We start from the raw sequence: 20,824 nt of genomic DNA, 5'->3' as shown, positions 1-20,824 counted from the left end.
CAGGTCTTACAACCTCAGTATGCCTGGCCTAGCTAGGTCTTACAACATCTCTAGGGCTATTGGGGTTGCCTTGGTCCATCCACATCCTCAACATAGTATGCAATGCGCCATATTCGTGATACTAGTGAAATCAACCTATTACATATCATCATGATGCATGAACATGCTTTAGGCATATAATTTCGTGAAATAAAAGATTAAGTGTCGTTCTACTCACCTCTGGCTGACTCTGTACTGACCCTGAATACTCTGAAGCAGTGCTCACTGCTGCTCTCTTCGGTTCCTCTGGTCCGTTCCTACACAGGTGGAATCAAATGAGGGACCAAACGAACTCAAGAACAATTCGATAAAACTCCCCAAAACCCCCTGAAAACATCCTCAAAGAATCACAGAAAGCATGCAAAAGAAGGCTGGACAGGGCACTTTCGGCGGCAGGTTCGGCGGCCGAAAGTCCCTTCCAGAGACGAAACTCAAGCACCTTCGGCGGCTGAACTTTCACTTTCGACAGCCGAACCCTTTCGGGGGCAAGGTTCGGGGGCTGAAAGGCACTCCAGAGACGAAAGTCTCTACCCTTCGGCGGCACCTTCGGCGGCCGAAACCCCGCTCCAGAGCCGAAAGTCTAAACCTTCGGGGGAGAGCTTAGGCAGCCGAAACCACCTTCTTAGCACGTTCGGCGGCCGAACCTTCCTTCGGCGGCCGAAACTGGATTTCCCAGTTAGACAGAAACTTGTTCTGTTTCATGCACAATTTCCCCCAAACACACTCACACATGCAACCAACCAAACCACAACTAGCATATACTCATGTACATGCACAAAGGGGTCCAAAACTATCCTAAAACCCCAAACAACATCAACAAACACAACACATAACATGCTTTTACACAAACCTCACATAAAACCTACTTAACCTAAACATGCATATCTACCCAACCAACTTGCATCAAACTTGCTTAAAACATTAAAAGATGTCAGGAAACTTCACTTACCTCTGGTAAACGAGAGGATGAAGGGTCCTAACGTAGAGATATGGGGAAAACACTCCTCAAGTCTCCAAACTTCAAGTCTTGGGTTTTATGCTCAAAAACTTCAAAAATAACAAAAATCTTGTTAAAACCTTGAAAGATTTAAAGAAGATCATGAAAGTCAACTTGGGAAGGGTTTGGGCTCACCTCTGGCTGCAGGTGGAAGCAAATATCATCCTTCCACCGACTTGGAGCCTTTTATAGGTGGCTGGCCAGACCACCTTCGGCGGCCAAACGTAAATCCGAAACCATGCAAGGTTCGGCGGCCGAAACTCACTTTCGGCGGCCGAACTTGCCATTTTCTCCCTTGGCTCTTTTCACTTAAAACCTCAGTTCCTTTATACTTAAAATATTAAAACAAATTAAAATACTTGAGAAAAAATATATGTACTACTCGTCTAGAGGGTTCCGACACTCGAGATTCCACCGGACTACAGGAATTCCGAGGCCGGACTCTAGCCGGGTATTACAGGCCGAATGGTGAAGGAGCGGCTTATATAGGCGTGCGACACTTTGAAGAGAGGGAGAGAGTGTTGCCCTAGTTTTCTTGTGAGGTGGAGCCTTCTTTTGAATTTCAAATTTTGAATGTGCAAGACTTAGGGGGGGAGTATGTCTTCTTGAGATTTGGCTTCCTAAACAAGCTGAATTTTGACTCTTGAATTTTGAATTTGCATCTTCTTGAGATTTGATTTCCTCAATAAGGAAAGGGATTCTTGAAGATTTGAAATTTGAATTGCTCTGCTGACTGCACTTTCCTTATTTGCCACTTTTCTTATTTGCCACTTTCCTTATTTGCCACTTTCCTTATTTAGCACTTTCCTTAATAAGCTGAATCTTGAATTTTGAATGCTCTTGGAGATTTTAAATTTGAATTTCAAATTACTTTCCTTGTTTATCTCCTCTTCAGTTGCAACTTGACATGTTTACTCCCCTTTGTTCCATTTTAGGCAGTTTTAAGAGCATTTTCTCCAAATTACCTCTTTACACCATTTTCTGCAAAATAAGATCAAAACCACAAAATTAGGCAGAAAAAGTATAAATTAACATCAATAACATCATGATAAAATGGTGTAAATTTAGACTGATCAGGGATATTTGGTAATAAGGAACTTTCACCCGATCTAGGTCTTTGTTTGACACCTTCGTCCTGTCTTTTGGAGACTGATATACCTGCCTTTTCGAATGTCTGGCGTAAACGACTCGATTAATAGGACCAACACTTGACTTCATAGTTTGGCGGGAATCGCCTTGTGACCTGACCTGGTGAAAACTGTCTTCTGGCCTTACTTAGTGGGACTAACGCTCGAATGATCTGGCAAAAACTATCTAGTGACCTTGTTTAGTAGAATCAACGCCCGAATGGTTTAGCGAAGACTGCCTTGTGGCCTTTCTTTGGTGGGATCAACATCTGAATGGTATGGCAAAAACTGCCTTGTGATCTTGTTTAGTGGGACCAACGCTAGAATAGTCTAGCGATCCTTCCCCCCATACAGGCCTGAGCGTCCTCGCTCAGCACACCGTACTCATGAGGCCCAAGCTCTGATACCAATTGTAACGTCCTCTAGGCCCACACTAGTGAATATTGTCCGCTTTGGAACGATACAGAGAAGATTAGCATGGCCCCTGCGCAAGGATGACACGCACAAATCAAGAAATGGTCTAAATTTTTAAAAAGAACCCTATGTAGGTGGATCAAAGGTATCACACATCGGAAAGAGGTTAGAAAGGGCAGGGCCTTATAAGGCCATGCCCTGAATACCCCAGTGGACGCATTTTGGGAAGAAAGGGTAACCAATCCCTTGATCCGAAAATAAAACTGTGAGGGAAGAAAGGGTGTCAATCCCTTGACCCAAAGCGGAAAATATTCACTGGTGTGGACTCAGAGGATGTTACAATTGGTAACAGAGCCTGGGCCTCATGACTACAGTGTGCTGAGCGAGGACGCTTAGGCCTGTATGGGGGGAAGGAACCCTATATAGATGGATCAAAGGTATCCCACATCGGAAAGAGGTTAGAAGAGGCAGAGCCTTATAAGGGCATACCCTGGATACCCCAGTGGATGCATTTTGGGAAGAAAGGGCAACCAATCCCTTGACCTGGAAATAAAACCGTGAGGAAAGAAAGGGTGCCAATCCCTTGACCCAAAGCGGATAATATTCACTGTTGTGGGCCCAGAGGACGTTACAATTGGTATCAAAGCCTGAGCCTCATGAGTACAGTGTGCTGAGTGAGGACGCTCAGGCCTGTATGGGGGGAAGGAACCCTATGTAGGTGGATCAAAGGTATCCCACATCGGAAAGAGGTTAGAAGGGGCAGGGCCTTATAAGGGCATGCCCTGGATACCCTAGTGGACGCGTTTTGGGAAGAAAGAGTAACCAATCCCTTGACCCAAAGAGGACAATATTCACTGGTGTGGGCCCAAAGGACGTTATAAAATGCTTTCCGAGCTATGGTTTGAGCTCCTTCGTGGCTCCCGCAATCACTTTTATGGATATCCCTTAAGATTTTCTTGCCTTCCTCCTCTGTAACACATTGCAGCCATAGTTGTATCAAGGACCTACTGTACAACCAACCATCAATTAGTGTGTATTTAGAAGACTTCTTTATTACCTATTTGGTTGAGAACTTATCTGTTAGAAGATCATCTTGTGTCAAGAATTTGTATACTGGTGTCATCCATGATTCCCCCTCTTCTATAGAAAAGGACTCTTCCACTTCCGCCGATGGAGTGTGCAATTTCTCAAACTGAAATGGTTGGATCAAGTGTTGTTCACTCGTTGTTGCCATTTTGGCTAGAAGATCCATCTCTTTGTTGTTGTCTTTGGCCACCTAGCAAAGTTCATAGCTGCCCTGCCCATCTTTAATAATTTCCATCAAGAACCGAACCTTTTCCTCATACTTGATGAGATTTGATTCTCAGACTTTGAATTATCCCTAGTATTGATTAACAACCAATTGTGAGTCACTAAAAATAATAAATTTTTATATATCTAATTTCTTGATGATTCTTAGAGCTATTATTACAGCCTCGTATTCGACTACATTGTTAGTGGCATTGAAGGCTAGTTTGGCCATATATCAAAGCTTTACCTATCTGAGACTGCAACAGGATTTCAATTCCTGGACCCCTGACTCCACAAGCTCCATCTGCCTAGACTTTTCATTCTTCTATGTTATCTTCCAAGGACTCTGAAGGTTTTAACAATAAAGTCATCTCTGCAGTAAAATCGGCTAGTACCTGGGCTTTCATGGCCTTTCTTGGAACGTACCTGATATCATAGGCCGATAATATTACTGCCTAGGTATATAACTATCTTGACAACTCCGGCCTGTATAGAACCTTCCACAAAGGGTAATTTATTATGACTTCTATGGTGTGTGACTCGAAGTATAGTCGTAGTTTTGTGGCTAATATTAGGACTGCAAATGCCAACTTTTTGAAAGGAGGATAGTTCAACTCTACCTTCTTCAACACTTGGCTGACATAGTACACTGGACTTTGCTTCCTATTGTTTTCACGAACAAGTACCGAGCAAACTATTTTCTTTGTCATAGACAAGTATAGAAATAAAACTTCACCTTCAATGGGCGAGCTTAGCAACAGAAAAGATGATAAAAAGGTTTTTAGACTTTCGAATACCTCTGCACACTCTTTTCCCTATTCAAACTTACCTTTGCCTTTTAAGGCTTTAAAGAATGGGAAGCACCTTTTGGCTCAGCATAAAATGAAACAACCCAGGATAGTGACTTGCCCATTCAACCTCTATACCTCATTAATAGTTTTGGGTGCTTCTATATTTTGGATGGCGCTGATCTTCTCAGGATTTGCCACTATTCCTCTTTCCGATATTATACACCCCACGAACTTTTGAGCTTTTACTCTGAAAGTACACTTTTCAAGATTCAACTTTATACCCCCCTTGTTTAGGATATCAAAAACTTTTCGGATATCTTCTAGATAGTCTTCCAAGAATCGACTTTTTACTACCATATCATCCATATACACCTTAACTATTGATCCCACCATTTCCTTGAAGATTCCCGACACTAGCCTTTAGTATGTTGCCCCTGCGTTTTTCAATCTGAAAGGCATTATTTTGTAACAGTAAACTCCTTCATCTGTTATGAATGCGGCCTTCTCTGCATCCTCGGTATCCATCATGATTTGGTGGTATCTTGAAATAACATCAAAGAGGAAAACCACTACATGACCTAAGGTCGAAACGGTAATGTGTAATGATATTTCGGACATGCTTTATTTAAGTCAGTAAAATCCACACACATCCTCCAATTTTCGTTAGCTTTCTTTACTAGGACTGTATCGGCCAGCCATGTAGGATATTGACTTTTTTTTTTATCAATCCTGCGCTTAAAAGCTTATCAACCTCTTCTTTGATCACCTGTTATCTCTCTAGTGCAAACTTCTTTTTCTTTTGTTATACTGGTTTGATGGCCTTGTCAATGGATAATTTATGGGTGATGAGAGCTAGGTCCACACCTGTTACATCTTTTGGAGACCAAGAGAAAGTGGTTACTCGACTTTTCAACAACTCTATTAAACGAACCTTCATTTTTCTAGTTAATGCAGTGCCAAAACGTTCCTTTCGCTCCTTACCTACTTGGACCTTCTCTACCGAATCTGTGGGTTCTGGCTTTATGTGAGATTCAAGTTTCTCCAATAAGTCGATGGGCATAGTTGTTTTCTTGAGACTTTTTACAGGGTGTCCGTAATCTTCTTTGGCTAACTTTAGGCTGCCTTAGACCACTACTATTCCTCTGGGAGCTGAAAGCTTAAGACACATAGCACCCATATTAATAACGATACTATGACAGTTTAGGACTAGACGACTGAGTATTATGTTGTATGCAAATGGAATGTATACCACCATAAGCTTTGCATATAACTCTCGCCTATACTTCTCATCCTCGAGTACCAGAGGAAGGTTGATGGTACCTAGCACTATTACGGTCTTATCTCCTAATTCTATAAAAGAATAGGAGACTCTAGCAAGGCTATTTTTATTCAAGCCTAACTTGTTAAAAACATTTAGGATGAGAAGGTTAACAAAACTACATGTATCCACCAGTACCCTCCTTACCTCATACCGGTTCAGGAGGATCTTAACGACTAGTGGATCATTTTGGAAGAATCCAATCACTTTGTCAGCGGGGTCGAACTTTACCTTTTGCCTTGTCCATGGTTCCTGATGGACAGATAGGACATCCTCTGCTACCTGCTTATTTTTTTCTTTACCTTTGTCAAGTCCTCCGGTGATGACATATATAATTCCAATCATTTCTAAGAACAGGGAAGAAAAGCTCCTTTTTTAGGGGGAAGAAAAGCTCCTTCTTTAGAGAGAAAAAAGGAAATAAGAGCTCGACGTAAATCCAAATGAATAGAGAGAATCCAATAGATTTCCTAACAATAGAACCAAATAATATTGCAGAAATTAGATTGATGACGTGGTCGAAATAAAACTATGCTATAACTGGCTGAAACCTACAAGAGAGAAAACATGAGGCGGTGGTGGGTGCCCATAGCAGCCACTCCGACGCTCAAGTGAGTATCTTGAGAGAGAACACATTGGATTACTTAGAACTTGAGTGGTATTAGAGATAGCATACCTTTATCTTTATAGTTCTCGTACCTTTATCTTTGTGGTTCTTCTGCCTTTATATTGTAAGAAATAAAGATGCATATGGTATCTTTCTGATGATCTGACGGTGATGTGGTTGTTTGCTTGATATGAGGTATCGCTAGCTATTAAGTGAAAATCTCGCGATCACAGGCATAATTAAGGCATGTTAGGTCGTGCCAAATAACAGTTAATAAGTTACTTCGTATAAAGGGTCGCGCTTTTCAAGAAAAGGGTGAGCCTTTAGGTGTTGAAGTGTCCAAATATATTTTTTTTCTCATGTTAGACTGTGTTTCCTACGTGTCCTTAGTAGCGACAACTTACATCTTAATTGAGGCGGATATTATGTAAGATCAATAAATATTTAATTTTATCTTTTAAAAATATAATACTCTATCCGTCTCATAATCTTTATTTATTTTATTTTTTCATATATATTAAAAAATATATATTTATTAATTTTTCAATTATATTCCTCTAAAATTACTTAATTAACCATTAATTTTTTTATTATTTATTTATTTTAACTTAAAATTTATTTATTAATTAATAACTACTCTTTAAAAACTAGTTTAATTTAATATTGACTATTAATATTTAATATATTTATAATTAATATTAAGAAATATATTATATTATTTTGTAAATTAAAAAAAAACTTAATTTATATTTTAATAGTAAAAAATTATGTAAAATTTAAATTTTAAATATTATAACAATATTAATAATAATTTTCAATTAATGTAATAAAAATGATTGTTATTAATAAAAATAAATATTTATATTTAATTTAAAAGTAATAAAAATTATGAATAAATTAAATTAATTGAAATTTATTATTAATTTATTTAATATAAAAAAGTTCAATTAAATTTTATTATATTTAAATTAATTCTAAATAAATAATTTTTTATAAATAGAAATAAATTGAATTATATTAATAAAATTGATTTATTTTTTTTATAAAAAATACATACAAACAAGACTCTAAATTCAGCTCTTAATTACCCTATGATTAAGCTTTTTGAACTCCATTGTAAAAATCCAATTAGTTATACTCAAGAGTGCTGGCTCAAGGAAAATCCCCATTTTATTTTTTTAACCTACATTGATTCAAAATCAAGAAAAGGCATTGCCTGTTTGCAGATAATTTCTGATTCAAAATCAAAATCAAAATCAAAATCAAGCAAATATTAGTATTCTTCGATCAATTGGTGTTCATGTTGTGTCGGAGAATTCTCATATCCTTAGCTTTCTAAAATTTTTATTACTAATCTCAAATAAAAATTTAGGCTAGAAAATATTTTTTATATTTTTTTTATTTTTAAAACGTTAAAAAAATTTAATTAACGGTAAATATTTTTATAATAAAAAAATAATTTATTGTTTATATTTTAAAATTTTTATCAAAACCTTTATATATAAATTTAATCACTAAGTACTAATACCTCTGGATGAGAAATTATACTAATTAGAGAATATTAAAAGAATAAATTAATTTAAATTTAATAAGTTTTAGTTATAGTTATAAAATATTAAATTAATAAAAATGAAATGTTCATCTTATATTCATTTTATTATCATTTATAAAGGAATTTTTTAAAAATTATTCTTAATAATATAAATATTCATATGCACAAATTATTTTTTTAGAATTTTTATTTTCTAGTTAGTTTTATCATAATTTCAGTGAATTGATATATTCTGTATAGTACCATAAAAAAGATAGTTACCTATTTTATATATAAATAATAAATAAATTAGATAATTAAATATAATTTCATAGGTACGTGTTAGTTAATTTTATATAAATATATTTTTTTCCTTTTATAATTTTTATTTATTTATTTTTTAAATTATAATAATATAAATTGATTATTGTAATTTTATTAATTTTGTTTTATTTTTAAATTTTTTTTAATATATAATAAAATTTAATGGATTTAGAATGATATGGAAAGTTAATTTTAATTAATAATTTGTTTTCGTCCCTTATTTTCCCAGAAACCAAACAGTCTGCAAGTCGCTGGTGGTCTTGGTGTGCCCTGCTTCACCGCCTTCACGTAGCACCACCGTTTCTTGTCCTGTCTCGATTCCTCGAGAGTCCCTTTTCTAGGGTTTCTTCCCATCCAATAAAGCGTCGTTCTCTCTCTCTCTCTCTCTCTCTCTCTGCCGAATTCGCCGCAATGAAGCTCACTGTTAAGACTCTCAAAGGCAGCCATTTCGAAATTAGGGTTCAGCCCACTGATACAGTGAGTAGCTCATCTGTATATCTTTGCATATTAATACCAATGTCTCAGCTGATTTGATTTTCATGTTTTTTTTATTATTATTATTTTTAAAATAGAGATGAAATGAATAAAATAAGTTCAGATTATTGTATATCATTTACATTGTATATTATTATTATTTTTCCATGGAGGGTTTTAGATATTCTATTTATCGCTTCTTTAATCACTTTTTCATTTGAAATGTAAGATTCTTAATTGACAGATTTTTCCAAGTATATGAATTGTTATTATGTGCAATGGTTTGAAACGAGAGCTGCTTGTTGGTGATTAATTCAATTGGAAATTGTTGTGTTAAAAGGTTATGGCTGTCAAGAAAAATATTGAAGATGTGCAAGGAAAGGACAATTACCCATGCGGGCAGCAACTATTGATCCACAATGGGAAAGTATTGAAAGATGAGACTACACTGGCGGACAATAAGGTCTCTGAAGATGGTTTTCTTGTTGTAATGCTTAGCAAGGTATTTCTTCTTTGCCTCCTTCGGCATTACCATGCTGTTATTGTAATCAATTCTTTGGTATTATTTGAAAAATAATGGTAGCAAAGCGAAATATTCAATTGGCACATACAAATGTTTATTCTGTCAAATTGAATGATGAAAATGTTGTTTTAGAATTTTAACTTGAATTTAGGGGATTCTTTGCAAATGATATAAATGGTTATTTAAAGATTTTAAATTGGTTAGGCAACTTTCCATAGAGATATCATATGCAGTGCATTGAGTCATTGATTGATGGTTTAGTAGTTGATGTGTTAGGATATTTCAATTTGTAATTGTGATGAATTAAAACCTGAAGATTTTAGTAGATACAAATTTATAATTTATGGCAACAATTAATAAAATTAAAACGATTTGACAAAATTGAAAAGTGCACACAACTTTTTTCTTTTTTTGGGTCACTATCCTTTTTTTTTTTTAAAAAAGTCACTTTCCTTTTAATTATATGACTTGCTACACTTGCAAAAGGAAAAAAAAAGAAAGAAAACAGAAGATTGGTAGGGAAAAAAGTATAATGGTAGTAGTTTCTGGTTGCTTATAGTTCATGAAGCTTAAAAATTATACCATCAGCCTCATGCTAAATCCTATTGTAAAACAAATGTTCTCCGGAATCCAAATAGATATGGTTGTTACCTTGTTTATTGTCTTAATGTTTTAATTGCTATGGGCATACCTTTTGTAGTTTAATTATCTGAGTTTGTAGCATAAAAAGGAAATAAAAGGGGGCAGAATGCTATAATTTGATTCCACCTATTCTTGATGTGTGGGTTCTCATATGCCATCATTGGAAGGATATTGATTCTAGATACATCGACACCATTTTCTTTATCCTTGCAACAATAATCTTATTGTGCATTTAAAAAAAAAATTAGTAGAAACTCACTGTTTGCCTTTTTTTTTTCCTTCTCTCTCGGCCTCTCCCTTGTCTGAAGATCAATATTTCTTCTTTGCATAACTGACATGTTGTTCCACTAATTAAGTCTGTCATGGTGGCGATCATTTGAAAGCAAAAAGTTTATGTGCAGAATGCAATAGGCTTAAAGTGGAAAATTTTGAAGCCTATTTTCTCTGTTCTTTTCACTTTTATAATTAGTCTAGCCTCTTTCTCTCCACTCTAACCATTTTGAACTTGTCTATTGGTTTTTGGGGGAGAACGGTGCAAGTATAGAGTCTTTAGAAGCTTTTGTTGGTTTGAATCAGAAAGGTCTTTCTCAAACAAAATATGGTCAAATTCCTTGGATTTGATTTTTTTTTTTTTTTGTATCGTGGAGTATTTGTTTATTTTGTATGATGGAGTACTTGGGTGGAGAGCAGTGTGCTCCTTTTCCAAGAACATGTTTATCCTTTAATCTTATTAGAATTGATGACATTCTATGTTACGATAAAGGGGGAGTGTTATGGTTCCTATTTAATATAGGATTTGTATTCCTAAATATAAAGAATAATATATATCTATATATTCCTAAAATAGGGAGATTTTATATATTTCTATTATAGTTGAAGAATCCCTGATACCATTGGTTTCTTGGATCCTCCATTATAAATAGGAAAGCCTTTGTATTATGAGCAGATAATCCAATTCAATAAAGATGCAGTCCTTTGAGGTTTTGTATCCATGGATGTAGGCTCTCATAGCCGAACCACATACATCTTCTCTTGTCATTTTTTTTCTTTTTATTATTCTAACTTTAACATGGTACCAGAGCCTTCAATTCTTTGAAACTTGGGCACTGTTCATTGACACCATTCACGGTATTGTTCAATGATACTGTTTATGGCACTATTCGTTGGTACTGTGCACTGTACACACCTTCATTTGTGTTTGATTGGTGTGTTTTTTTCAATTCTATGAGTTGTTTTGTATTGATGTTTCCTCACTGATCTTGCCTTTGGAGAGAGATTTTGTGTTGATGTTTCCTTGCCGACATTGTCTTTGGAGAGGGAAGTGCAATTTCAAGAATTGTTTTGTATTTTGATACTTTGTGTGAGTGCCTTTGTGTGTGTGTTTTTGAATATGTTCATGAGTTGCTGGTTGCAAGCTGTTCTACTTCTAAGGAAGTTTTTGGCTTCTACGAAGAATCTCATCAAGGGGGAGTGTTAGAATTGATGAGATTCTATGCTACGATACGATGGTGTTGTTGAACTTGATATGATGGTGTTATTCTTCTAATCTTATCTTTATATGTTTCTTCTTCTTTATGTTGGTTAGCATTTGAGGATTTCTTATCCTTTAGGTTATGATGTCCTGTTTTTTTTAATTTAAATTGTTGTTATAAAAACTTAAAAAAAAAAAGAAAGAAAAAAATTATGATCTGATAGATTTAGTGAGTAGCAACTAGCAACACATGCCATTCACTTCTATGGTGGTGTCTTTGCCACTCCATCACAATTGTCTTATTCAAGTCCTCTTTTGTTGCTCAGGTTCTGCTCTTGTTTGTGGTTAAAATCTTAATTTTTCCTTCCTTTTGATCAATGGTTATAAAATTCTTAATCATTCAATGCAGTAACTATTTTGTTATATTCTTTAAACATTTTTCCCCTAATACTGTTGTTATATAGGAAAAGTCACTAGTACTAACTGCAAATAAAGTGGTGCATATCCTTTACTTGATGATACTTCCTTTTCTTTTAGCTTTTGCTTCTCAATTTGCAGCATTCATTAAATGATAAATTTTCTTAAGAACAATATATCTAATAGATTGTAGCTCTCAAAAGTGCATACTTAAAATCTCCTTAACTTTTGTACCCTCATTCATTTAATAGGTTAATGGTAAAAGGGGGTAATTTGTAATTGAAATGACATTTTTCATTATGTTAATATTGTATTGTTACCTTCTTGGTGAATTTACAGCTAGCTAATTGAAGATCTAAAGCATTATTGGACCGAAGGAATATAAGTTGTAAAAATAAATAGGGAAAACACTGATAGTGTGTATTTCAATTTATCCTGTTTTTTCATATGGTTGGTTAGTTTAGGTAAAATTTTGAAGCTAGGGCATTTTGTAATTAATTTAACTATGCTTCTTCTTGCATAAATATTCAAAAGTGACAAGGTTTCTCTATGAGAACTTGATTATCCCTCTTGCCGATGCTGAATCCTTACTGTATTCTTCCAATTATTTTCTGTCTTGACAGAGTAAAACATCAGTTGGGAGCTCTTCTACCCAGGTAATCTTCTTGTTGTATTTGTTGTTGAATGATATTTCTTTCTTTCCTCTCTCTCTATCTCTCTCTCTTACACACACTCATGTACACATGCTAAAGAAGTTTCCTTTTGTCTATGACAGCCGGCTGCTGCACCTACAATTACACCTACATCAAACTCAACTCCTGCAATTGCAGTTCAAGCACCGTGAGTTCATATGGGAATTCTCTTTCTTAAACATTTTGACATCAGGTAGACTCATGCCATATATTGTTAAATTGGTTATTGCAGGGTCTCAAAGAGCACATCTGCTTCTGAAACAGCAACAGCTACGTAAGAGTTGTATCACTTTCATTTTGTTTATTTTGTATACTATTAGATGATATGAGCAGAGTTAACTTCAGAGGCAAAAATGTGTATGATCAAACCATGGAAAATCTAGCCCTTGATACTGGAAATCTTGGTCTGTTTTGCTTTGTGATGCACCAATATTACAGAGTAGATTGGTAGAATAAATTTCCAAGTTTGCATTCTATATGAAGTTCTTTTTTTCCTTTTGCTAGTTTAATTGGTGAATTCGTGTTAAATTTGGAAAAGATTTTGTTCTTTTCATGTTTACCTCTTTGGTAAAATTTTTCAGAGTACTAACCTTGGCTGGTAAATTACTTGAGAAGCATAAAGTCTTGGTGCAGCAGTAAGGCTAGATTTAGCGCATTGTATGACTTGAAGGTCATGGATTTTGTCAGAAAGCAAGTGAAAGATTAGAAGTTAAACAACTGCTCCTTATCCTAGCTTTTGCACTGCTGATGTCGTTTTGATCGAAAATGAAAGCATATTTGCTCTAGAAATCAGGAGTTAAAATTAATTCTATTTGATCTGATTCTCATGTTTGGAATTAGGGGTATTCGGTTCTAGTTTTATTACGCTTTTAGCTAAGAACTGAATCAAAACCGGAACTTCGGTTCTTTGATTATTAGGAGTCGAACCAAATTTCAGTTTCGATTCCGGTTCGATTTTAAGCAATTTCGGTACAATTCTTGTTCTTATTTCATTTTTATTTTAACCTTAATTTTAGTTCAAGTTCTTATTTAATGCACATAAAATTACCATATTCTTATGTTTATTTAAATAATTTTCAATTTGTAAAATCAAAACGAAAATAGAAATAATAATACTAATTTTTAAACAATAATAATATTAATTTCAAAAATGTATTATATATAACTCTCAGCAAAATATTATATTATCTTATATGTAGTTATTAATTATATAATTTTTTATTAAAAGATATATGTGTAATTAATATATAAAAGTATATTATATAACTTGAAGAAAATAGAGAGTAGAAGTATTTGCTTGAATTTAGATACTTGATTATTTCCTCAAGCCTTGGATTTAAAAAGGATTTTTACAAATACTAAATAATAAACAAGCTTAATTAAAAGTATACAAATCTTCCTAATTAGCATGAATAAATCTTCCTAATCAAAGGCACTAACATAGAGAATCCTATTTACAGAATCTGCTTAATACCCTCAAGCTGGAGTTCACTTATTGTATGCTCCTAAATATACTCGATTCTAGACGCTCGAAGAGATTTTGTAAGGATGTCTTCTAATTAATCATTTGAATTGACAAAACTTGTAGCAAGACACCCATGACTCAATCTTTTGTCTAATAAAGTGACAATCTATCTCCACGTGTTTTGTTTTTTCATGAAACACTGGATTTGAATTGATGTGTAGTGTGGCTTGGTTGTCACAAATCTACTTCATTTGCTCATTTCTTCCAAATTTTAATTCCTGAAACAGCTACTTTAGCCATATAAGTTCACGTGTGGTGAGTGCCATGCTGGATATTCTGCTTCCCCACTTGATTTAGCCACATCTTGTTTTTCATTTTTTCCGGATATCAAATTACCTTCAACTAGAATGCAATACCTTGAAGTGGATCGTCTGTTAGAAGGTGATCCTGCTCAGTCAGCATCAAAATATCCAACAATTTGCTAGTTTCTCTTATCTTTATACAACAAACCTTGTCCCGGAGTCCCTTTGATATATATAAAAATGTGAATGACTTCATTCCGATGACTTTCATAAGGAGTGTGGAGAAATTGGCTAGCCACACTAACAACAAAGGAGATGTCAGGCCGTGATTGTTAGATAATTGATCTTACCAACAAGCCTATGATATCGACCTAGTCTTTCAAAGGCTCCCCTTGACCTATGACGAGTTTAACATTTGGGTTCGTGGGAGTATCAACATGTTTACAATCTACCATTACTGATTTCTTCCGGTATATTGAAGGCATATTTCCTTTGGGAAATAACGACGCTATTACTAGATTGTGCTACCTCAATGCCTAAAAAATATTTCAATTTACCCAAGTTTTTTTACTAGAAATGGTTGGTTAGATGTTTAAGTTGAAAAATGCCTTCATGACCATCACCTGTTATAACAATGTCATCAAGATAACAATTAAAATGACATGCTCCCCATCAGCATAGTGCTTGTAAAAAAATTGAATGATCTTCACCTCAAAGCATGCCAAACTGTTGAGTGACGGTATTAAAATGATCAAATCATGCCATTGGAGATTGCTTTAGTCCATAAAGAGAACGACCTAGTTGACACACCAACCAGACTCCCTTGAGCAATGAATTCAGGAGGTTGATTCATGTAGACTGCTTCAGTGAATTCACCATATAAAAATGCATTTTTGATATCCAATTGATATAAAGGCCAATGAAACATAGCTGTTAGCCTGCCATAGAGATGTGAAGGCAATTGCAGGCAATTTTCATCACAGGGGAAAAAGTGTCGCTATAATCAAGGCCAAAGATCTGTGTGTATCGGTCACGAGCTGAGCTTTATGGTGATCAAACTTCTCATTTGGTCCTACCTTAATTGTAAACACCCAACGACATCGAACAAGAGTTTTACCATGTGGTAATGAAACAATCTCCCAAGTACAATTTTCATGTAAGACAATCATTTCCTCAATCATAGCTTGTTGCCAACCAGGATGAGGTAGTGCTTCTGCTATAGTCTTAAGTATGGGAAGAGCAAATAATTAGTAACAAAAGCATGATAGGAAAGTGACAAACAGTGATAACCTAGAAATTATAACTAGGATGAGGATTACGAGTAGAACGAATACCTTTTTTAAGAGCAATGCGAAGATTCGTTTTATTTGCTAAGAGCTCAACCGGAGCAAGGGAGAGTGGTGAAGTAGGCAATGAGTCAATTATTACAGTTTGTGGACCTGTAACATTAGAAGAAACATCAATTGCATTATTTGGTGAAGGATTGGATGGAGGCCATCTTGAGTAAACCTGAAGAGTCTTTGGGATGGGAAGAGTAGGAATGGGAGGAGCTCTAGATATGACATTTTGCTTAAGTGAGTTGCATGAGAAATATGGAGAAGTTTCAAAGAAGGTAACATCATTTATGTTATGGAAAGTCATTCCTATTTAATATAGGATTTGGATTCCTAAATAGATAGAATAATTTATATTCCTAAAATAAAAAAAGATTTAATATATTTCTTTTATTTGGAGAATTCCTTAATTTATGATTTTATGTAATATATGTCTAGGATCTTTCGATGTAGACAGGGAGGTCTATGTATAATGTGTGAGACAATTCAATTCAATAAAGATGTAGTCCCTCGAGATTTTAAATCTGTGGATATAGGCTTTCATAACCGGATTAGGAAAATCTTCTTATGTTATTTTCTTCTCTCTTTTAATATTCTAAATTGAACATGTTAAAATAAAGTATTTGCATTGTTGAATCATAACACTTATAACCTTTTTTAAAGATGAGAGTATGCCAAGAAAACTCATTTGAGTGATTTTGGTTGAAGTTTGTCATTCCTAGAGGTGAGATTTTGAACAAAGCTGCTATAACCAAACACACATGGAGGAAGAGAAACAGGACATTGACTGGGGATCGCCGTGGGTGGCACTTCTGATGGACAGGTGGTGAGATTGGAAACTCCTTCCTTCCTCTCTAGAAGAGATTACTAGATTCTTGGAAAATAATGCATTGAAAACATAAAAGTGAGAGCAAGGACTTCCAACCCTAGCTCTGATACCATGAAGAAAAACAAAGAGGAGAAGGATTTGCTTGAATTCAGATACTTGATTATTCCCTCAAGCCTTGGGTTTAAAAAGGATTTTTATAAATAGTAAATAGGAAGCGAGCTTAATTATAGGTATACAAATCTTTCCTCATTATAATGAATATAATCTTCCTAATCAAAGACACTAACATAGAGATTCCTATTTACATAATCTGCTCAGTATACCTAACATAACTAATATGTGATTCACTTGTATAATTAAGACGTATAAAGTAATTTAATACATTTATGATCAATTTTTTTAAAAAAGTACAAAAATAAAAAGATAATATTAAATTATATATATATATAATTTTATTAAAATTATAAATACATCTAAAAACAAATGTAGAAAATTGATTTTTTAGTTTGTTCTGGTTCGTTATGGTTCTAGGATGCTCTTGGTTCAATTTTTGATAAAGAATTGGAATCGAATGAAAACAACAAATGTAAATTAGGTTTGATTCGATACAGTTTAGTGCTTATAATACCGGTTATTTTGGTTCCGGGATGGTTCAATATGAAATGATGTTTTTGATAGAATTACTATTTCAGCAAAAGATGGTGTTTTCTTTTTTGGTATAAATTTGGTGGCATCCACTATCAAATAACAAGAAACACCCTCTAAAGCATCTTATCGCCGTATAACAAGAGGTTTATAAGATAATAAAATCTATTCGGATATATAAATATAATTACAAAATTAGTTGGATTGGATTATATGAATGGAAATTAATTGAATTGAACCAGTTGTTTGTTTCTAATAGGCTGGATGAGAATCTTCAAGAGATAAAAGTGTGTAAATCGGGGGTGTCTAGTATAGGATGCTGCTTCTGGTCACATAACCTAGGCAATTAGGCGTTCATGTTGAATAGAAATAAAGGATGAATGGTTTCCTATGATATCTGACATGTAAGAAAATTTCATATGACGATTTCATGGAATATTTCTTACTTTCTGCATTTTCTTTAATGTGGTAATGAGTGTATCAGGTAAAGACATTTGTTCTTTGCTTTTGCTGCTGACATCAATTCCCTTTTTTTTTGGGTGGGCCTGCAATGTGAAATAGAATTTGTTGATAATCTTACAGTTACCTCGTCCTTTTATCCCTTTAAACTTAGAAAATACATATGCTATGAAATAAATTATTGAAATAAAAATATAATGTCTTGATAGAAGTTATCTTTATTGCAGTGCACAAACTGATACCTATGGTCAAGCTGCTTCGAACTTAGTAGCTGATAATAATCTTGACCAGATGATTCAACAAATAATGGATATAGGAGGTGGGAACTGGGATATAGAAACTGTTACTCGTGCACTTAGAGCAGCTTATAACAATCCAGAGCGAGCAGTGGATTATTTGTACTCTGTATGTCCAAACTCAATATATTTTCTTCAGCAATCTTTGTGAGACTAGCTAATCAAGTTGTTTGGTCTTCAGGGTATTCCAGAAACAGTGGAAGTTGCTGTCCCAGTGGCTCATTTCCCTGCAGGTCAGGCAACTGAAACAGGTGCAGCAGGAGCTCCACCTGGCTCTGGAGCACCCAATACGTCTCCCCTGAATATGTTTCCTCAGGTATTATTTCAGATTTTTTAACGACTTTCATCATGTATTATACATGTTAATGTTTCATTGTGGAACTTCGGCAGGAGACACTTTCTGCTGGTGGTGGCGATGGTGGTGAGGGACTTGGGTCCCTTGATTTCCTTCGAAGTAATCAACAGGTGTGGTTCTTTTGAGCATTGATTGCTGTTTTAATGCATTAAAACCTGAATATGCTTAAATATTCTTCTGTTTATGGGCCTTTTTTCTTTCCTCCTAACAATGCCACTCTGTCTTGGTTTAGTGTAGTCAATGAAAGGACATAATTCCATGGTGAATTTTTGAGGCCCATGACTAGAGTTAGAAAAAGTAGCCATGACCTAAGTGAATAACTATACCATGTCTGCTTGCCACCTGGGTAAACATTGTGGTGGACACAGAAGTTATTTAATTTGCATGCAATATTTCAGTTAATTACAATTTCTCGATATCATAATGATGCTGCTTGATTAATGCTGAATTTGTATGATGACATTACTTTTTTTTGGTATTATTTAGTTTCAAACACTGCGTTCGATGGTTCAGGCAAATCCACAAATTTTACAGGTCTTCTATTTTTTTTCCCTTTCTTTCCCTCTGCCCTTTTTCCCCATCATGAATCTCGCTATATCTTAATCAATCTAACTGCTTTTGTGACAGCCCATGCTTCAGGAGCTAGGGAAGCAAAACCCTCATTTACTAGGAATAATTCAAGAACATCATGCAGAATTTCTTCAGTTATTAAGTGAACCTCTTGAAGGGTCTGAAGGGTGAGTACTTAATTGGGGCATTAGTAAAAAGCCATATTTTTGCTGTTGAACAGAACTCTTTGTTCATCATTGTCATCTGTGCTGCAACCACTATATCGTGAATAGTTAGTACAAGGTCCAGTTCCATAGTTCGAAAAATATATGTGATGCAGATGTCCAAATAAATTCTCATTGCACGAAAAACTATATGACGTTACGACAAATCCTTCTTTCTTTTTTGCTCAGGGAAATGTTTGAACAGGTCGACCAAGAGATGCCTCATGCTATCAATGTGACCCCTGCTGAACAGGAGGCTATTGAAAGGGTATCTGCATTGTCATTGCATCATGGGCATCTGCCTTTTGTATTTTTTGTCCTTATAGATATGGCTTTTCCCTGCTATCTGAATTTACTAATTAGTTGAATTATTGTTTTTATAGCTTGAGGCAATGGGATTTGATAGAGCCCTTGTCGTCGAGGCATTTTTGGCTTGTGATCGCAATGAGGAATTGGCTGCTAACTACCTGTTGGAAAATGCTGGAGATTTTGAGGATTGAGCAGAGAACCTTATTCGGTTGGATTCATGGATTTTTTTTTGTCAATTTATTTATTTTGTTTTTATTTATTTTATTGTTATTATTATTTGATAGATGGATCCGTCTCTCCATCGGCATCTTTGGTAGTGTTTAAATTGTTAACTTTGGTAAATGATTCTTTAAAATGTTATTTTGAATTGTGTTATGGCAGCTAATATTTGATTGAGATACAAAAACTAGGTTTTTGTTGGAATTAGTAATGAAAAAAATTATTATTTAATTTCTGTAGTATAGAAAGACTTGATAGTTAGTTGATTAGTTTTGAAAAATACTTTTAAAATATTTATTAATTACTCATTCCACTAAATATGAGAACATATGAAAAAAATTTAAAATGATTTTAATATAAAATAATTATTTGATAGATATTTTTATAAAGTTAAAAAGTTAATAATTTTTTTCATATTATAGGAAAGTAACTAATAAAAGAATTAATTGGTAAATTTTTTAAAAATATTTTATGAAAAATTAAGGAATGAATTTTTCTATGAAATTAAATATTATATTTTTTGTGCATTCACACCACTGTAATTTATCTTGTCTGAAGCAGCAGCTTCTCTTTCTAATAAAATTACCTTCACAACGTTAACCCTATAAATATTCATGACTAAATGATAATCCATGATCATGATCGCGTCATTTGCAAATCGACTGAATTTGGTACAATGATCAGCAAATGCTAATGCTTTTTGGTAATAAATGCAGACATTAATTACCCTTCCTAAAACTCGCCTAAATTCTGTTTTCAATTAGGCAGATAAGCAACTTCAACTTCACCATATTTTATCCGGCTATGAACGTTAAGGACTACAAGAAGATGAAAAGAACAATAATACATGTTCCTTGGGGAAGGTGGAGTCATGTTTGGATATATTGAGAAAAATATTATTAATGTTAAGGCTATGTTTGTTTAACAAGAAATACAATTTTAAGAATATTTTTTAAGATTTTTTGATATTTGAAGTAGTTATTTTTAAAATAGGAAATTATTTTCTTTAATTTTAAAATCTTATTAAAGCCACTATAGTAAATTTATTAAAAATGGTTTATTTTTAACATTATAGAATTGATAGAAAAATAAATTATCCCTTAAACTGATCAGCAAACAGTAAAGTCCTCAATAATCCCTTAAACTGATCAGTGCTTCTATAGACAACAATCCGTACCAGATCA

General features: G+C 34.3%; 1 protein-coding gene and 1 non-coding gene across 2 annotated transcripts; both read left to right on the top strand.

The window, feature by feature from the left end:
• The first annotated feature begins 2,590 nt into the window (after positions 1–2,590).
• LOC122725213 lies at positions 2,591–2,693 on the top strand. Its single transcript, XR_006352684.1, has one exon. It is a non-coding gene; the product is annotated as a U6 spliceosomal RNA (small nuclear RNA).
• A 5,940-nt stretch (positions 2,694–8,633) lies between these two features.
• Positions 8,634–19,827, top strand: LOC110625499 (ubiquitin receptor RAD23b). The gene is made up of 12 exons (XM_021771113.2): positions 8,634–8,912; positions 9,250–9,411; positions 12,586–12,618; positions 12,738–12,802; positions 12,887–12,928; positions 17,916–18,093; positions 18,166–18,300; positions 18,375–18,449; positions 18,826–18,873; positions 18,967–19,076; positions 19,302–19,380; positions 19,496–19,827. Exons 1-12 carry the CDS (start codon positions 8,847–8,849, stop codon positions 19,610–19,612), a joined length of 1,110 nt encoding a protein of 369 aa, XP_021626805.1. The 5' UTR covers positions 8,634–8,846; the 3' UTR covers positions 19,613–19,827.
• Positions 19,828–20,824: the final 997 nt, after the last annotated feature.

This window comes from Manihot esculenta, chromosome 11 (genome assembly GCF_001659605.2).
Source record: "Manihot esculenta cultivar AM560-2 chromosome 11, M.esculenta_v8, whole genome shotgun sequence".
NCBI classification, from domain to species: Eukaryota; Viridiplantae; Streptophyta; class Magnoliopsida; order Malpighiales; family Euphorbiaceae; genus Manihot; species Manihot esculenta.
Note: the sequence above shows the minus strand (reverse complement) of the source record. Positions and strands in the feature narration are given on the sequence as shown.

Bases quoted from the DNA above. Each gene is read 5' to 3' on its own strand.
- LOC110625499 (XM_021771113.2), top strand. From the start codon at position 8,847: ATGAAGCTCACTGTTAAGACTCTCAAAGGCAGCCATTTCGAAATTAGG. The intron at 9,412-12,585 runs GTATTTCTTCTT...CTGTCTTGACAG, and splicing joins TTGTTGTAATGCTTAGCAAG to AGTAAAACATCAGTTGGGAG. The intron at 18,301-18,374 runs GTATTATTTCAG...GAACTTCGGCAG, and splicing joins CCCTGAATATGTTTCCTCAG to GAGACACTTTCTGCTGGTGG.